Below are 16,183 nucleotides of genomic sequence, written 5' to 3'. Positions count from 1 at the left end.
TGTAGTTTCACTCTTAAAATTACTTCTGTGAGTCTCAAACAGTACATGCATTATAAACAGAAAACAAAAACAGGCTTCAGTATCAATTTATTTTCATAATTTACATGTACATTCAGATCTGTTTTGTGTAAATCCAATCATTTGGTTCTCAAACTCATCTTCTCCTTGCAAGAGAGTTATTGTGCATGTCAAGCAATGTTGCAAGGTCTACGAGGGACCAGGCTTCCTCTCTTGGTTTCCGGGCATACACCTTTTGATTGACAGAGTCCACTATGATGTTTACATAACCCAATGCATATATCTGGTGACCGTCTTGCCTCCTCTCGGGTTTAGGCTTAAATAGCAAGCTGTGCTGTTGCGCAAAGGCTTCGATCACATCTCTCAAGCTCATCATTGTCTCATTGGAGTTTGCTTGGTTTGCTGCTGCTGTTGCTGCTGCTTTTTTCTGTGCCTCAAAATCGGATTGTCTTTGCTCCACATGGCAAGGTTCGACCAAGTCCCTACCCTCAACGGCCCGGTTCATCATGTCAAGACCCCAATTGAGCTGAAGGCGGATGCTTTCATTTGCTTGAAGCTCCTCTGGAATGACTTCTTTCCAACCCTTGTACCAATGCAAAATCTCTTCAAAGTTGGGGTTTGATTTCAGCCAGTAAAACAAGACGGTTATCCATTTGGGGAAGAAAAACTTCACCATCAGATCGGCTATCATATGACTGGGAATAACATAAGCCCACCTCATGACCCAATTGAACTGATCAACACTCTGGTTTGCAGGGTTCACATGGAACTCTTCTAGGACAAGCTGCAACTTGGGAACTATGAACCTATGCATAAGTTGTTTCCAACTTGCAGAATCAAACACATTCTTCCACGGCGAGAGTATGGCATAAGCAGACGCGTCGCTTGGGTGCCAAGCACTGAGAACATTACCCAACTTGAAACGTATTGTCGGATACAACTCCTCCAATCTGTGTCCCATTAATGGTAGCCATGGATGCACCCATACATGGATGGGAAGAGTGTCGCGGCATGGTTCCCAAACACCAACTGCATCCTTCAACTTAGGCAACACTAAATGATCCAATATGTCATTAAGGACACAAGGGGGCAGCAGCTTCTCCCAAGCCTCTAAAAACCGAAGCATGGGTTCAGGATCCTTGGCCTGCCAATTATCTGCACCAGAAATCCTCACAATCTCAAAAACCAACTGCGCATAAGGCGATGATGTTGAACACTTATTTCCCTCTCCATGAAGCAAAGCCTTCCAGGAGGACACGAAATCCAAGCCATACAAAGGATACTGCAGTGCATCCCAACCTTGAATAGTACTCATAAACAAAGGCAGAGCAAAGGAACAAGCAATGCATGACAACTTACACAACTTATACTCATCTGCATACCGTCTCTTGAGCTCACCAAAGCTATTTGCAAGCGAGTCCAGCGTCAATGTTCCCATGGATTTCTCTTCCTCCAGTTGGTCCAACACAGTCTGAATACTCTCCATACTATCCAAATGTTGCTTCTGCCTCTCTTTCTCATTCTTCAATCTAATTACTGCCTCCCTCTCATACCTCAAATCCCTATCAAGTTTCATGATATCGAGCTCAGCCAAGTCCACAAGCAACTTCAAATTGTGCTGTAGCTCCGGCATGAAAGCACCTTCATCTTCTGTATCTTCCTCTCGCTCATTCAAATCGTCCAAATTGCTCAACACTCGAACTTGAGGTCCGCGCATATCAATGACATTGTGAACAAAAAGACTGGAATCACTCTCTTCCTGCTTCTTGGCTATAAACTCCTCGGCAGAGAGATAATGCTCCTTGCTAGTCCTCATCTTCTTCTTCCAAGAAGGCTTCTGTTTTAAGGTTGTAGGCTTGTTAGGTTTGTCTTCTAGCAAACTCTGGAGCTTGGTTTCTGTTTCCTTGTAGTCATTGAAACCCATGCCCATATTTTTCGGCCTCAACTTTACCTCAATAGGGCTCACAATGCCTTGCTGATTCTTCCCGAGTCCGCCTCCTGTGTACCCCATCTTCTCAAACATCTTCCTTCCTATGCCCTTGGTGTGTTTCTCCAAATCCCCAATGCCTCCTTCATCTCCATCACATTTTCTAATCTCATTCTTGAATTTCAGCTTTTCCTTCTTCGTACGTCTCCTCTCAGCTCCGTCCTTTATCTTCCTCCCAAACTCTGTCGCCAGAAAACCATCACCATCATCATCATCATCATCATCATCATCTTCAGCTTCATCGCGCATGCCAGTCGAGTTAAAGCCAATGACAGGAGTGCCGTGATCAGTTTTCTTCTGATCGGAATTGTTGTCCAGCTTTTCAGTGGAGACAAATTTAATGGGCTTGGTGTAGTCGACGTAGCGATCTTTCTTCCTGCGTTTTCTGGATCCGTCTGAATATTCTTCATCTTCTTCATCGGAGTAGCCGTACAGGGCATCGTCTTTGGACTGTACGCGTCTCTCCTTGCGCTTACGGTAGAAGAACTCGCCGTCGATCCATTGGCCGTCCTCGTAATCGTTCTCCATTCCAAACCTCTCCATATGTGATTCTAAGGAGAGAGAGATTAGCCTACAAGAGTACGTTTATATTTTCAAAGCCCTCATCTATTTTACACATGGATTCCGTTGAGATGGGAAACGGTGGATATGAAAAGACGGATTTCTCAAAAAGGGATAATCCTAGTCCAGAAAGGAAAGGGAAACTGGTTTTCCTATTTCTCTAAGGATTGTACGTCAAATATGTGTGAAATTAGTATAGGAAACAGAACCTATATATAGCCTTTAACTATATGAACTCACAGACTCTCTTTCTCTGTTTGACTTACTTTAAGCTTTTGGCTTCTCCACCTTTGGTTAATTTGTTTTGTTGAACTTCTAGCAACTGAAGAACAGAATGTTTTTCCATATAGTGTTGGAGAGGAACATGCAGCTTGATCCTCGCTACTTTGGTAACAATCTCCGTGAAAATCTAGTGACGTAGCTCATGGAAGATGTTAATAAAGGAATTTGCAGCAGTCAACATGGGGTTGTGGTTGCAATAACGGGAATAGAGAACATTGGGAAAGGGCTGATTGTTAATGGGACGGGGTTTGCCTCATTTCCAGTGAGATACCAGTGTGTTGTTTGCAGACCATTTAAAGGAGAGATCTTAGAAGCTGTGGTTACAATGGTGAACAAGATGGGATTTTTCGCTGAGGCCGGTCTGGTTCAAATCTTCGTTTCCAACCATTTGATACCGGATGATATGGAGTTCCAGTGTGGAGATATGCCAATCTATACCACATCTGACGGATTGGTTAAGATTCAGATAGATAGCGAAGTGCGGTTGAAGATAATTGGAACTCAAGTAGACCGCACACAAATTTTCTGCGTTGGTACCATCAAAGATGATTTCTTGGGTGTCATAAACGATCCTGCGAGTGTTTAGCAGCCATAAACTACCAAAAGAAAATCTTATGTGATCTAGAACAGATAGACCATCTAATGTATTTACTTTTGAGTTGGGATGAATTATAACAAAATGTCACAAACTCGCAATTTCTTCTCTTTGCGCTCTTCTATCTCATATTAGTGAAATTTTTATATCATCATATGCATAAAAGTTCATCAAATTGTTTTTGCAGATATAACTCCGATTTGGAGAACATATACATAACATTTAAAACTCTATAAACCTCTTCTGATTGAGGGTGTGACTTATCAGCAGCAAAGAATTCATGAAACTGACCCTGAACCTCTATCAAGCTATGCCCAGGATTCTTCTGCACTCCCCTCTCTTTCATCAGGCTTCTGACATTTCTTACATCCACCCATCTTTGCTTGATAGCGCATAAGTTTGCCAGCGACACATAAATTCCACTATCTTCTGGATCCAAGTCTAATAGTTTCTCAGCAGAAAGCTTAGCTAGCTCAACATTCCCATGAATTTTACATGAATTTAGAAGGGCGCCCCATGCAGACGCACTCGGTTCCATTGGCATTTTGTTTATCAACTCATATGCTTCTTCCAGCAATCCAATTCTTCCAAGTAAATCTATCATGCAAGCATAATTTTCCTCTTTGGGCTCTATTCCGTAATCCCTAATCATGCTTTTGAAATGCTCTCTGCCTTCAGAAACTAATCCGCCATGGCTGCAAGCAGACAAGACTGCCACAAATGTGATATGGTCAGGCTTCGTATCCGTGCTTTTCATTTGGTTGAATAGAGTAAGAGCTTGCTTAGCATGGCCATGAGCAGCGTATGCAGCAATCATCGTATTCCAAGAAACCAAATTTTTCTCTGGGATTTCATTGAAAAGTTCTGTAGCAGAAGTTAAACTCCCACACTTGGCATACATGTCTATCAACGCATTCCCCAAAATCACACTAAGTTGAATATGATTTCCATGGACATAATACTGGTGAATCCACCGACCCAAATCCAGGCAACTTAACTGACCACAAGCAGAGAGCACACATACTAAACTGTTCTCTATCGGAGCAAAACCCGACTCTACCATGTCATGAAACAACTTCACCGCTTGAGTAGGTTGATTGTTCTGAGCATAACCAGCAATCATCGCATTCCAAGATACTACATTTCTATCAGGCATGTCATTAAAAAATTGTCTTGCAGCATCTAACTCGCCGCATTTAGCATATCCATTAACCATGCTAGTCCATGTAAACACATCCCTCACTTTCATGTCATCAAAAACCTCTTTCGCCGCAGTCAAACAACCACATTTCACATACATATCCAACAAAGCATTAACCAAATTCAAGCTACAGTTCACATTCTTCTTTCTCATATACTCATGAATACTCTTCCCCATACCAATATCCCCCTTATTCGAGCACGCAGAAAGCACTGCAATCATAGTAACCTCATTTGGCTCAACATCACTCAACAACATCTCATCAAACAACTCCACAGCCTCATTCGAATAACCACACCCCGCATACCCATCAATCATGGTGGTCCAAGTTACAACATCCCTCACAGAACTTTCATCGAACACCTTCCGTGCATGACTCACAGACCCGCCTTCAGCATAATAATGCACCAACCCATTTCGCACCAGCAAGTCAGAACCAAAACCCATCTTCCAAATCACGCACTGTACCGAATCTCCCAGCAACCCACATGCCTTGAGCGCAAAGACAAAACTCCGGCAGTCCATTTCGACGCGTTCACGGACCATTCGGCTGAAAAATGAGAATCCAGTTGTGTTAACTTGAGCTTTGGAGTAGCCTCTGATCATTGTGTTCCACATATAAGTATTGGGTTTTTCAATGCGCGTGAAAATAAGATTAGCGTAGTGAATGTCGCCGCCGTCGGCGATAGCACAGAAGGCTAGGACTCTGCTGACGGGAAAGGTGTGGTGAATGAGGCCAGTGCAGGTCATTTGGGCTTGAATTTGCTTCAACTGGAGCATGGTGGTGCAAGACTCCATGATGAGCAGAGTTGGGTTGGTGATTATGACGTTGGTCTTGGAGTTCCATTTGGGTTTTTTGGTTGAGGGTGATGAGAGTGAGTGGACGACTTGGGGTCTGTGAGTCTGAGCAGAGAACAAAGAGTGGAAGCGGGACTTCATAATATTCTTGAAAAATGCCAAAAAATTGAATTTAAACTTGCCTTTTTACGATATTTTATTTTGTGGAAGCATTTTTAAAAACGGGAATTTTAATATTTTTGGCCTTTTGGGTTTAAAAAGAAATTGATCCATATGCCTATTACCATTTGGTCTTGTGGTATAAGTCTCTCATTTGTAAGTGAGAGATTGTGACAAAAGACTAGTTGTTGATATGATAAAAAGAAGAAAAAGAAATTGATCGATATTTTTGGGTTATGTTAATTGGAATATAATTTAGAAAATTACATTTTACATCAATGAACTCATAATACCAAGTCGCTGGCGGAAGAGGTTGTGAATTTCACGCGCCTTGACGTTGTCGGTGATTCAATAGTTTTGATCTCAATCTCAAAAGTAGACTGAGAATGATTATAAAATCATCATTAAGTAATAATTGAAATTGAAACTCAAAGCTCACTTAAATGCCTGAAAAGAAATAATTAAATTCACTAAAAATCAAAAATCGACTAGAACACGACCGATGCAGATACCTTGGTAGCACAATTCAAGTGAGTGTTCTTCCAAAAAAAGCTTTTGAACCAAATCGAAATTGAGGGAATTTAATTTTCTTCTTTTTCTTTTTATGGGATGATCATCCACCTTCCCTCTTTTTGTAGTCGGTAAATTGTGGCGAGCCATCTCCAAATTGTGCAACTATAACTTCTCATGTTCGTGTTCAGATTGTGATTTTTCTGGTTAGTTATTTCTGGCGAAGTTGGGAGCTATGAGTTGAGTGAGTGAGTTCATGAATCTTCCACGTCAATCTCTCTTTTGGTATATGAAATTGTTTTTGTACCGTAATAACCTCGGTGTTTGTTTGTCAAAGCAAGTTAAAATATGGCTAAATTTGGTGACGCTTTTGAACGCTTCGCTTTACTTTAAGTCTGTAATAGAGATGTAAAACTTTGAATAAAAAAAGAATTGACATGATTTGCAGATTTGACATGTTTGGAAATGTTACGAGATCACTTTTTGAATTGACATGTTTCACCTATATTTTGATATTATTTTTTTACTACTATATATAGCAATAATTTGACTACACGAGAAAAAAGAAATATTTTGTGTAAATTTGAATTATTCATTTGAAGTTTTTTTTTCAATAAGCTTAAAAAGTGTAATTGGGGTCAGTAAAATGTTAGTGAGGGTCAGTAAAGCATACTTGCGGTCAATACAGTGTTTTATTGGGGGTCATGGGCCAAGACACCGCAATTATACATTCTTAAGCTTTTTGTTGTTCTTTATCTGGCAATAATTTGACTGCACGAGAAAGACAAAATGTTTTGTATAAATTTGAGCTCTTCATTTGGAATACCGGTGTTATTAGAAATTTGAATAGCTTTTCTTACCCAAAATGATAAAAAAGAATTTAATGGTCACTGCAACGACTAGATACTTTGACATGAGAGATAAGATTGTTCCTTGAATCGAAACAAGTCTCTTGGAATAAAATATCGTATTTGTTATCTCAAAGTTGTTCTCACGTGTCATTTAGAGAGGTCTTGAAGTATTTTGGCAAAAGCATTAGATTTGAATGGCTCTTCTTACCCAAAAAGAAAAGAAAAAAAGAAAATGAATTAATAGCCTCTGTAATGATCAGATACTTTGACACAATGATAAGACTATACATTCCTCAAATTGAAGCAAAGTCTATTTAGGATAAAATTTCACACTAGTGATCGCAAAGTAGTTACTTGAGAACAATATCGATGTTATTAATAGAGGTCTCAGAGCATTTTCGACAAAAGAACATCATTTAGAGCTTTAATTCATTTATAGAGATAAGACGAGACAAAACCAAATAGAAACACCAAATCCAAACATCTCAAAACTTTTTATTCTTCCGGTAAGCTCCATTATTAATTCAAACCGATGATGAAATTACATGGTGACATGTTAGATCTCATTGTCTTATCATTGTATCTAGCAAGTGATCCTAAAATATTGGTTTGAAAAGGTGAACTATATTCTTTGTACCTGTGCAAATTTTCTCTGCACATTTTTGTTTTTCCATCTATGCCATATCTTATTTATTTTATCCAATTTTGGAGTCACAGTAGTCACTAACCTGCAATTATACATTCTTTCGTTTTTTGTTTTGTTTACTATATGACAATAATTTGACTGCACGAGAAAGACGAAATGTTTGGTATAAATTTGAGCTCTTCATTTGGAAAACTGGTGTTATTAGAAATTTGAATAGCTTTTCTTAGCCAAAATGATAAAAAAGAATTGAATGATTACCACAACGACTAGATACTTTGAAATGAGGGATAAAATTGTTCTATTAATCGAAACAAATCTTTGAGATAAAATCTCGCACTCATTATCTCAAAGTTGTAGGTGAGAATAATATTAATCTCATTGAGAGAGGTCTTGAAGTATTTTGGCAAAAGCATTAGATCTGAATGGCTCTTCTTACCCAAAAAGAAAAAAAGAAGAAGAATGAATTAATAGCCTCCGCAATGACCATATACTTTGACACAATAATATGACTATACATTCCTTAAATTGAAGCAAAGCCTATTTAAGATAAGATTTCACACTCGTGATCGCAAAGTAGTTACGTGATAACAATATTGGTGTAATTATTAGAGGTATCAGAACATTTTCGGTAAAAGAACATCATTTAGAGCTTTAATTCGTTTATAGAGAGATAAGACGAGACAAAAGCAACACATACCGAAACTTTTTATCCTTCCGGTAAGCTCCATCATTACTTCAAACCGACGAAAGGACTTTGTTACATGTTAGATCTCATTGTATCTAGCAAGTGATCCTAAAACATTACTTCGTTACATATTCTTTGTACCTGTGCAAATTTTATGTGCACATTGTTGTTTTTCCATCTATGCCATATTATACTTATTTATTTTATCCAATTTTGGAGTCACACTAACTTCCTAAAATAGAGGTACAGAGGGTATTTATACACATCCAAAGCAATTAGAAAACACCAACAAGCAAAATCCTAGTATCAATTTCTACTCTCTCACTCTCATTCCTTTCTCAATCATCTTCCAATTCTCAAATCCTTCGCTCCCACCCAAAACAAACACCCGCGAATTTTCCCTCTTTGCCTCTTCTTCCTATTATCTTTTCGTATTGCATTAATCTCGTCGCCGGTGCAATTCTCCGGCGAGTTCTCTGCTCAATCTCAGGTCTGGTTAGTCGTATTCAAGCTCAGGCCGATTTCATTTTCATGCTGAAACTGTAACCGTTTGTGGTGCTTTTAACTTCCAATTCAGTTTGATTGCCGTAAACTTTGGGTTTTCTGATGTGGGTTGTTGAAAAAGAGTTGATTTTTATGCTTATTGGAGTTGTCGTGAGAGTAGTTTCGGATCATTTTTGCTGTGATAATTGAAAACTCGAATTCCATGATAAAAAATATTCCTGGTCCTTTTTTTTGAAGTTTCGATTTTCAAAGTAAAAGATGTAAACTTTACTGTGTTTACCCGATAGTTTTTCTTATAAGCAAGTGCAATGTTGCTGTTGTTGTTATTAACTGTTACTTTATTTTTAGACCCTTAGACAGAATGCTTCTAACAATCTGACGGCTTGCATTCTGAATAAATTTACATGAATGTTCTTATCTTTATCCTCATTATCATGTCAGTGTATGTTTGGTAGAATGAAACCGGTTAAAGAAGAGCCGTCGTCATGCAATGCTTCACAAGTAAGAATCTCAACAACTAAAAGCTACCTGCATGAATAATGTCGTTTTTTTTTTCTTCCCATGTTTTGGTCATTTGTTCATTAGATGGCCAATTAGACTCTTCTTTCGACTTGAGTTTGTTAGCATGAATTACTTCAAGTTTGTTTGTACAAAACAGGCCATTGACTTAGTTTCAGCGGTGAAGGAGTTACATGGGCTTAACTCTCAGGAACTGGGTAAATTATTGAGGGACTCTGAAAATTTTACCATAAACTATGGTACTGAAAAGGAATCAAGTCTAAAGGTCAGTCATTACCGTATTGCTATTGCTGTCGTGTTCTGCCTTTGTATCTCTCCCTTTTGTGGACGTAACATTTCTTAAGTTATCTTGTCTTTCAGATTGACGTTGAAAGGCTTGCCAGTTCTCTCCCTCTGCACCTTATTGCAGTGCTTATATCATCTGACAAAGATGAAGCCCTATGCAGATACTTAACATGTGGCGTCAGGCTCTTGCACTCCTTGTGTGATTTAGCACCTCGAAATGCCAAACTTGAACAGGTTTATTGTAGTACATTCCGTCTATATTTTAATTTTTCTGCGCTGTTTTCTGTTTAGTGCTTTGCATTCCTTTTCTTGATCTGTACATGTTTAAATAAATAGTCAATTTTGATTCAATGAAAAAATCAAACAGCTGAACTGCATGTAAAAGTAAATAGATAAGTATTAACTAAAAGGATAAATCATCAAATGGCTAGGAATTAGTACTCAAACTAATTCTGAGCTTCAATATCTTCTGAGGGGTTTTGTGTGAGTCTTGGTTGCATCCATATCCCTTTGAAATGGCGTTCATTGGATTCATCAAAATCATCCCTTCGAAGATTTTGAGATTTAAATTTAAGGAGTCAAGAGTATTGCAGTTAATAAATATGTGCTCCACTGCCATTTGTGAACAACTACTGTTTAGTGAAACAAGCAGTTACAACCATGTTAATTGCAATGTGCTTAAATACCAAATAGTCATGTCATGCCTCAGTATTTTGCATGTGTGTATGAAGTTCATCTGATCACCAGTATTTGCTTACAAGGTTTTTTTTTTTCCAAGTTCTCATATCATGGTGAAAAAAAATAATAATAAATGTTCATGTGTGCTAAAACAACTCTGAATATGGTTGAAACTTGAAAGCACTCAAATTAAGTTATTGTGAAGATTTCAGCATACTGCATGCAACAATAAAAGTAATCCTAAAAACGTAAAGGAAGCGTGAAAGTAAATCAGGTTGCTACAATAGGAAGAAATGATCAAAGAACTCAAATAAGTTACCAACTCTGCTCTTTTGGAGAGATTTGATAAAATCTGGGGTAGATCCATACCCATTTGAATTTTCGGTGGCTCTTGGATTCGTCAACATGACCACTAAGTATGTTCATAACTAGTGTGGCTAGTTGCCTAATTTTTATTCTTAATGAAGTCCATTATGCCATTAATTTTATCAGTTCATAATTATTCTGTCAATATTAGAACATGACAATGAGACATTGTTCTCTCCTGATTTTATTTTTGTTTATATTGTATCATTTATGGTTACAGATTTTGCTCGATGATGTAAAAGTGTCAGAACAGCTGCTTGACCTGGTGTTCTATATCCTCATTGTTTTGGGTGGTTATGAACAGGTTTGTGTTAATCCTGTTCTTTTAATTATGCTCCTTTCTCGTTCCCTTCACTGAGACTTGTTTTTGTAATGCAGAAAAATAACAATTTCAGTATGGCACCGCTGATGCATTCTGCACTAGTGGCCTGCAGTTTACATCTACTTACTGGATGTATATCTTCACAGTGGCAAGATCTGGTTCAAGTATTGCTTGCACATCCTAAGGTGCTGTTCAGAAGAAAATGATCATTCTAACCTGCTATACATAGGGTTTAATTGGAATTTTGGCTAGTTATAGTTTTTCTGTTTTCACTTTCATGGGATTGTTCTGACATTTTCCAGTTATTTTCTTGCTGACATGTCAATGGACATGCTGACTGTAAAACTTTTCCATGACAGGTTGACATATTTATGGAGGCAGCTTTTGGAGCAGTTCATGTTTCCATCAAGTTTCTCAACCTCAAGCTTTCATCTCAACATACCGATTTCTATACGAAATCAAATTTGACTAGTGAACAAATAGTTCATTCTCTCTGCCAGCAATGTGAGGCCTCTTTACAGTTTCTCCAATTGCTGTGCCAGCAAAAATTGTTTCGGGAACGACTACTCAGGAATAAGGTTTCTGAATAGAATCTCTCTTTTTAACTCTTGAGCAAAGTCTAATTTCAGAGCTGTCTTGTTCTTGTTTGCTGTAAGTTTGTAGTTTGAGGTGAAAGGACAAATGAAGAAAGATATGAGAGTAGTCAAACTGAAAGCTGAAATCTTTAGTTGCATTCATATGTATGCACTAGTTAGTGATGTGCATACAGTTAGAAATGTAAGAGAAAATATCTTGATCTGGGTCAGTGCAATTGTGAGACAATATTCAGATCATTGAAATATCTCAGGGATTTCATGAATAGATTGTAGTAGAGAGTAGGGCTAGGGCTTGGGCTTGGGCTTTATGTTAATTTTTAATTTAATTAACTTTTTTTTTTTAAATACCTGTTCACGATATCAAAATTGTGTCATTTATGTTATCTTCTTGTTTTGGTCCTGTACAGGAACTATGTGGAAAAGGTGGTGTTCTCTTTCTGGCTCAAGCCATCTTGAAGCTAAACATTGCGCCTCATTTTGTAGCATCTGCTAGAATAGTGGCTGCTGTATCTAGGCTGAAAGCAAAAATACTCTCAATTGTGAGTCCTACAGATGAATGTATAGTTGTATACTTTCTAAAAGTTAAGAATTTACTTGGGGTTTAAGCTGCTCAGAAGTTAGTACTGCTCATAGCTTTATGTATACTGCTGTGCAAAAACTCACTGCTCTGCTTGTTGCAGCTGTTGAATCTTTGTGAAGCAGAAAGCATATCTTACCTGGACGAAGTTGCCAGCTCCCCAGGCAGCCTGGATTTGGCAAAGTCTGTTGCATTGGAGGTTAGCTTTCTTCGCATATGTCAGGAATGCTGGCAATGATAGGCTCCATTTTCTTTTTTGGTTTTCCCTTCTTTTTACAAAGCCTGCTCCAACTGTCAAGCTGCTTGCTGTTAATTTAGTTTTGATTATGCAGATTATTGAGTTATTGAAGTGTGCTCTGGGTAAAGATCCCAGATGTTTTGCTGCTTGTTCTGATGGAAGTTATCCGATGGGGCTTGCCCAACTCAATGCCATGCGCCTAGCTGATATCTTATCTGATGATTCAAACTTTCGATCTTACATTACAATACATTTTGTAAGCTATAATCATTACTCAGTCCGGATTTAATTTTGTTATCCTCATTTAACATTATCTTGCAATTTTTTCTTTTTCTTTGTTCTTTCGTTGCCCTCATTTTTCTTTGGTATTCTGAAGCGATTGCATTATCTACATGTCATATTGGTGCATTTACACAAGCATCGTGCATAGCTTAAATATGTGAAAAAATCAAATCTGTGACCATGTCTTTTCTATGTCCCTCCAGACAAAAGTGCTGACTGCAATATTTTCGCTCCCTCATGGAGATTTTTTATCCAGTTGGTGTTCATCTGTACTCCCTGTAAAGGAAGAAGATGGCACTATTGAGTATGATTCCTTTGCAACAGCTGGATGGGTTTTGGATGTAGTTTCATCTATTGAACTGCATAATGCACGAAGTTTAGAATTTTCTGTAACTCGCAACAGTATGACCCAGGCTTCTTATGCACATCAGAGAACATCATTATTTGTGAAAATAATTGCAAACCTCCATTGTTTCATTCCCACTATCTGTGAAGGTTTGTTCTTGATTTTGTCATTCTATGACTACTTCCTTTGGTACCTGTCATTGTTGTCATATGAATAAAAATTCCATGTTCTAATTCACAGAACAGGAGAGGAACCTTTTTGCTAACAAGTTTATGGAGTGCTTGCAAATGGATCCATCTAACTCATTGCCTGGAATTTCCTTTGATTCTGATACTCTGAAAGCGGCAACTATCAGCAGAAATCTTTGTAATTATAACTCTCCAATGAAGTTTAGTAAAGTGATTGCAGAAGTTATTCCCTTCCTTACATGTGAATGTCTTTGCAGGTTCATTGCTAAGTCATGCCGAATCTCTAATTCCAAACTTTTTGAATGAGGAGGATGTACAGCTCCTGAGGTGATATACCTTCATCCATGCTTCTTCCTTCTTGCATTTTATGTAGAATCTACGCTTCATGATGCTTCAAAGATGACAAGAGTAACTAGTAACTTTAAAATAATGCTCGTTCATAACTTTGATGCAAAATAACTTTTTCACTAATATTTGTTGTGTCCATATGGGTGGACATTGGTTTATGATTTATTTGTTTTTTACATAATTAACTACACCAGCCATATAGTATTGCTTATTGTTCTAATAATGTTTTACATTACAGGGTTTTCTCTAAGCAATTTGAATCACTACTCACTCCAATGGAGGTAAAAGTTTAATTATCTAGAAATATAATATTGTCTGTTTGAAAAAAAGAATCTCCTTTCTACCCCACCCATTACATATGTTTGAATGTTTTCGAGCAGGAGAAGAAATGTGAGGAGTTAAAATATTGGGATAAATTTGCTAAACTCAACATCAGCGAACATCATCAGGTAAATTACAGTAGTTTTACCCATCTTCATGGTGGCCTGAAATGCTGATTGTTGGTGATTGTTTTTTTACCATATTACACTGTTTAAACACGCTATTAGGGTGATGTGCTTTAAATGGTACTTTATCATGCAAGTTCCACATATTCCATATACAAGTAATATGAATAATTATGAAAAGCACCATCCAACTTTAAGAAATACATTATAATGAATTAAGTCATTGTTACATGCTGTCTTCAATCATTATAAGTGAAATAGATTAGTCGATTCTCATAGTTGTTTAATAGTGATGTAGGTAATTGAGTTTTTTAATAGTAAACTAAGACCAAGTTCCTTGTACTCTTGTAGGAGGTTACTGGAGGATGCTCACCACTACCTTCAATAAGACAACTACCTCTTAGTTTTAGTCGAAGAAGTGGTAACTTGGAGGAAATAAAGTCCGAGAATTCTGCTTTTCAAGATGTGGACCAAGTTGATGTGAACAGTGAGCATATGGATCAGAAGGATGATGCAATGACGGAAGACAAAGGTACATCTGCTAGAAGTGCATCTGGACGATTTACACCAATCAACAGAGATATTCATAATGTTGAAACAAGTGGTTCAGACACAAGCGAAACAAGAGGTAAAAATGCTGTTGATCCAATGGGAAACAGTGAATTTCCAAAGTCAAGTGAACCCATAGAAGAAAGTGGATATGGAGGAACTCGAGAGGATGAAAAGAGTGAACCTCTTCAGTATGAAGAAACGCAGAGAAGAAAACGGAAACGAACAATAATGAATGATGAACAGGTGGCGCTTGTGGAGAAAGCCCTAATAGATGAACCTGATATGCAGCGCAATGCAGCATCACTACAATCATGGGCTGATAAATTAAGTTCTCATGTATGTTGAATACCTCAACCTTTTTCTGTTCTCTACATGTTAAAAAGTTACAAATTTTTTCCCCTGAGAAGTCTTCTGTTGTGTTTTCCAGGGTTCCGATGTGACATCTTCACAGCTAAAAAATTGGTCAGAATCCTTATCTTTTCCTGCACTCTTCATTTTCTTTTGCCATTGTAAATTCAAGATGAGTGAACATGTGTTCTTGGGAACTTAATCACTGCTTAGTGAACATGTGTTCTTATGAACTAAATCATTGTTTGAATGATGCTTGCACAGTCACCACATTTTTTTTCTCAAATTGCACGTAAAATTTCTTCTTAGTGCACAAATAAAAAAAATGTCTATTTTTATATTTTTGGGTGTTTGTTCTCAAAACTAATATGTTTTTGTGTGTCAACAGGCTGAACAATCGAAAAGCCAGGCTGGCCCGTACAAAGGATGTTCGTGCAGTACCAGAGTTCAATGCACTACCAGATAAGCAAGGTGTGCAAGGACTGAGGTCCAACAACTCAGCCGAGAGCCCTATTGGAAATGCTTCTGCACAACTAAATGTGAGGAGTGATCCTCAAATGAAGCTGAATAGTAGTGTAGTCCAGATCTCTGGGACAAAAGCAGCAGAAGCTATTGCCCGTGGTCCTTCAGAATTTGTTCCATGCAAGCAAGGTGACTGTGTTTTGCTTAAATATAATAACGGAGAGGAGGTTGGCATAGGAAAGGTGTTTCAGGCAAGTGGCCAATGGTTTGGGAGGAACTTGGAGGAGTTGAGGGCATATGTTGTGGATATCAAAGAGCTTAAAGTTAGAAGAGCAATGAAGCTTCCATACCCATCTATGGCCACAGGTGGTTCATTTGAGGAGGCTGAAACAAAGATTGGCTTAATGAGAGTGTTATGGGATTCAAGCAAGACTTTCAAATTGCCTCCTCTAAGGTTAAGTTAAATGCCCTTGTAGAAGTCGTTTTGTCCCTTTTAGAAATGGAACCACATTAATGATGCTCCAGATAATCAAAATGTGTAGATGATCTTTTAGGATGCAGAGTTCATTCACTTCATTTGTACCTTAAACTTCTATTGAATCATTATGCATGGGCTTTCTTAGCATTCCCAATTATAAGGTGGTATCTGAAATTTCTGCTTTGTGAAGTCGTCTCTTGATCATTTAGAGAAGAAAAAGTACAGAAAGAAAGGAGATTCTCAGCATTGCTGGTTAAAGCTGAGTTTGTTTCCTGAACAAGTTTTACTTAATTTTATTATGTTCTATATTTCCAGTGCTCAAAAAATTGTCGGAGTGGCTTTCATGAGTTAGCAA

General features: G+C 37.9%; 3 protein-coding genes and 1 pseudogene across 5 annotated transcripts; 2 read left to right on the top strand and 2 right to left on the bottom strand.

Moving 5' to 3' along the window:
* Positions 1-132: 132 nt before the first annotated feature.
* LOC133735184 (septin and tuftelin-interacting protein 1 homolog 1-like) lies at positions 133-2,554 on the bottom strand. Its single transcript, XM_062162593.1, has one exon. The coding sequence runs from the start codon at positions 2,546-2,548 to the stop codon at positions 155-157; it is 2,394 nt and encodes a 797-aa protein (XP_062018577.1). The 5' UTR covers positions 2,549-2,554; the 3' UTR covers positions 133-154.
* A 346-nt stretch (positions 2,555-2,900) lies between these two features.
* LOC133735186 (DNA-directed RNA polymerase II subunit RPB7-like) lies at positions 2,901-3,434 on the top strand (annotated as a pseudogene).
* A 128-nt stretch (positions 3,435-3,562) lies between these two features.
* LOC133735185 (pentatricopeptide repeat-containing protein At2g22410, mitochondrial-like) lies at positions 3,563-5,583 on the bottom strand. The gene has a single exon (XM_062162594.1). It carries the CDS (start codon positions 5,581-5,583, stop codon positions 3,595-3,597), a length of 1,989 nt encoding a protein of 662 aa, XP_062018578.1. The 3' UTR covers positions 3,563-3,594.
* Positions 5,584-8,560: 2,977 nt separating this feature from the next.
* LOC133739062 (nodulin homeobox) lies at positions 8,561-15,982 on the top strand. 3 transcript variants are annotated; one of them, XM_062166776.1, is made up of 18 exons: positions 8,561-8,783; positions 9,253-9,298; positions 9,456-9,581; positions 9,677-9,835; positions 10,866-10,949; positions 11,024-11,152; positions 11,327-11,545; positions 11,971-12,102; positions 12,244-12,339; positions 12,473-12,634; positions 12,864-13,155; positions 13,247-13,372; positions 13,452-13,521; positions 13,781-13,823; positions 13,923-13,991; positions 14,340-14,876; positions 14,968-15,002; positions 15,277-15,982. In XM_062166776.1, the coding sequence occupies exons 2-18, from the start codon at positions 9,254-9,256 to the stop codon at positions 15,812-15,814; spliced, it is 2,862 nt and encodes a 953-aa protein (XP_062022760.1). In that variant the 5' UTR covers positions 8,561-8,783; position 9,253; the 3' UTR covers positions 15,815-15,982. The 3 variants fall into 3 exon arrangements, with proteins under 3 accessions (XP_062022760.1, XP_062022758.1, XP_062022759.1); XM_062166774.1 differs by having other exon boundaries at positions 9,239-9,298; XM_062166775.1 differs by having other exon boundaries at positions 8,561-8,788; positions 9,239-9,298.
* The last annotated feature ends 201 nt before the right edge of the window (positions 15,983-16,183 follow it).

The sequence above is a fragment of the Rosa rugosa genome, chromosome 3 (genome assembly GCF_958449725.1).
Source record: "Rosa rugosa chromosome 3, drRosRugo1.1, whole genome shotgun sequence".
NCBI classification, from domain to species: domain Eukaryota; kingdom Viridiplantae; phylum Streptophyta; class Magnoliopsida; order Rosales; family Rosaceae; genus Rosa; species Rosa rugosa.
Note: the sequence above shows the minus strand (reverse complement) of the source record. Positions and strands in the feature narration are given on the sequence as shown.

Coding starts and splice junctions, on each gene's coding strand:
- LOC133735185 (XM_062162594.1), bottom strand. CDS start 5,583: ATGAAGTCCCGCTTCCACTCTTTGTTCTCTGCTCAGACTCACAGACCC.
- LOC133735184 (XM_062162593.1), bottom strand. CDS start 2,548: ATGGAGAGGTTTGGAATGGAGAACGATTACGAGGACGGCCAATGGATC.
- LOC133739062 (XM_062166774.1), top strand. CDS start 9,242: ATGTTTGGTAGAATGAAACCGGTTAAAGAAGAGCCGTCGTCATGCAAT. Junction 11,153..11,326: donor TATTGCTTGCACATCCTAAG/GTGCTGTTCAGA, acceptor TTTCCATGACAG/GTTGACATATTTATGGAGGC. Junction 12,340..12,472: donor CAAAGTCTGTTGCATTGGAG/GTTAGCTTTCTT, acceptor TTGATTATGCAG/ATTATTGAGTTATTGAAGTG.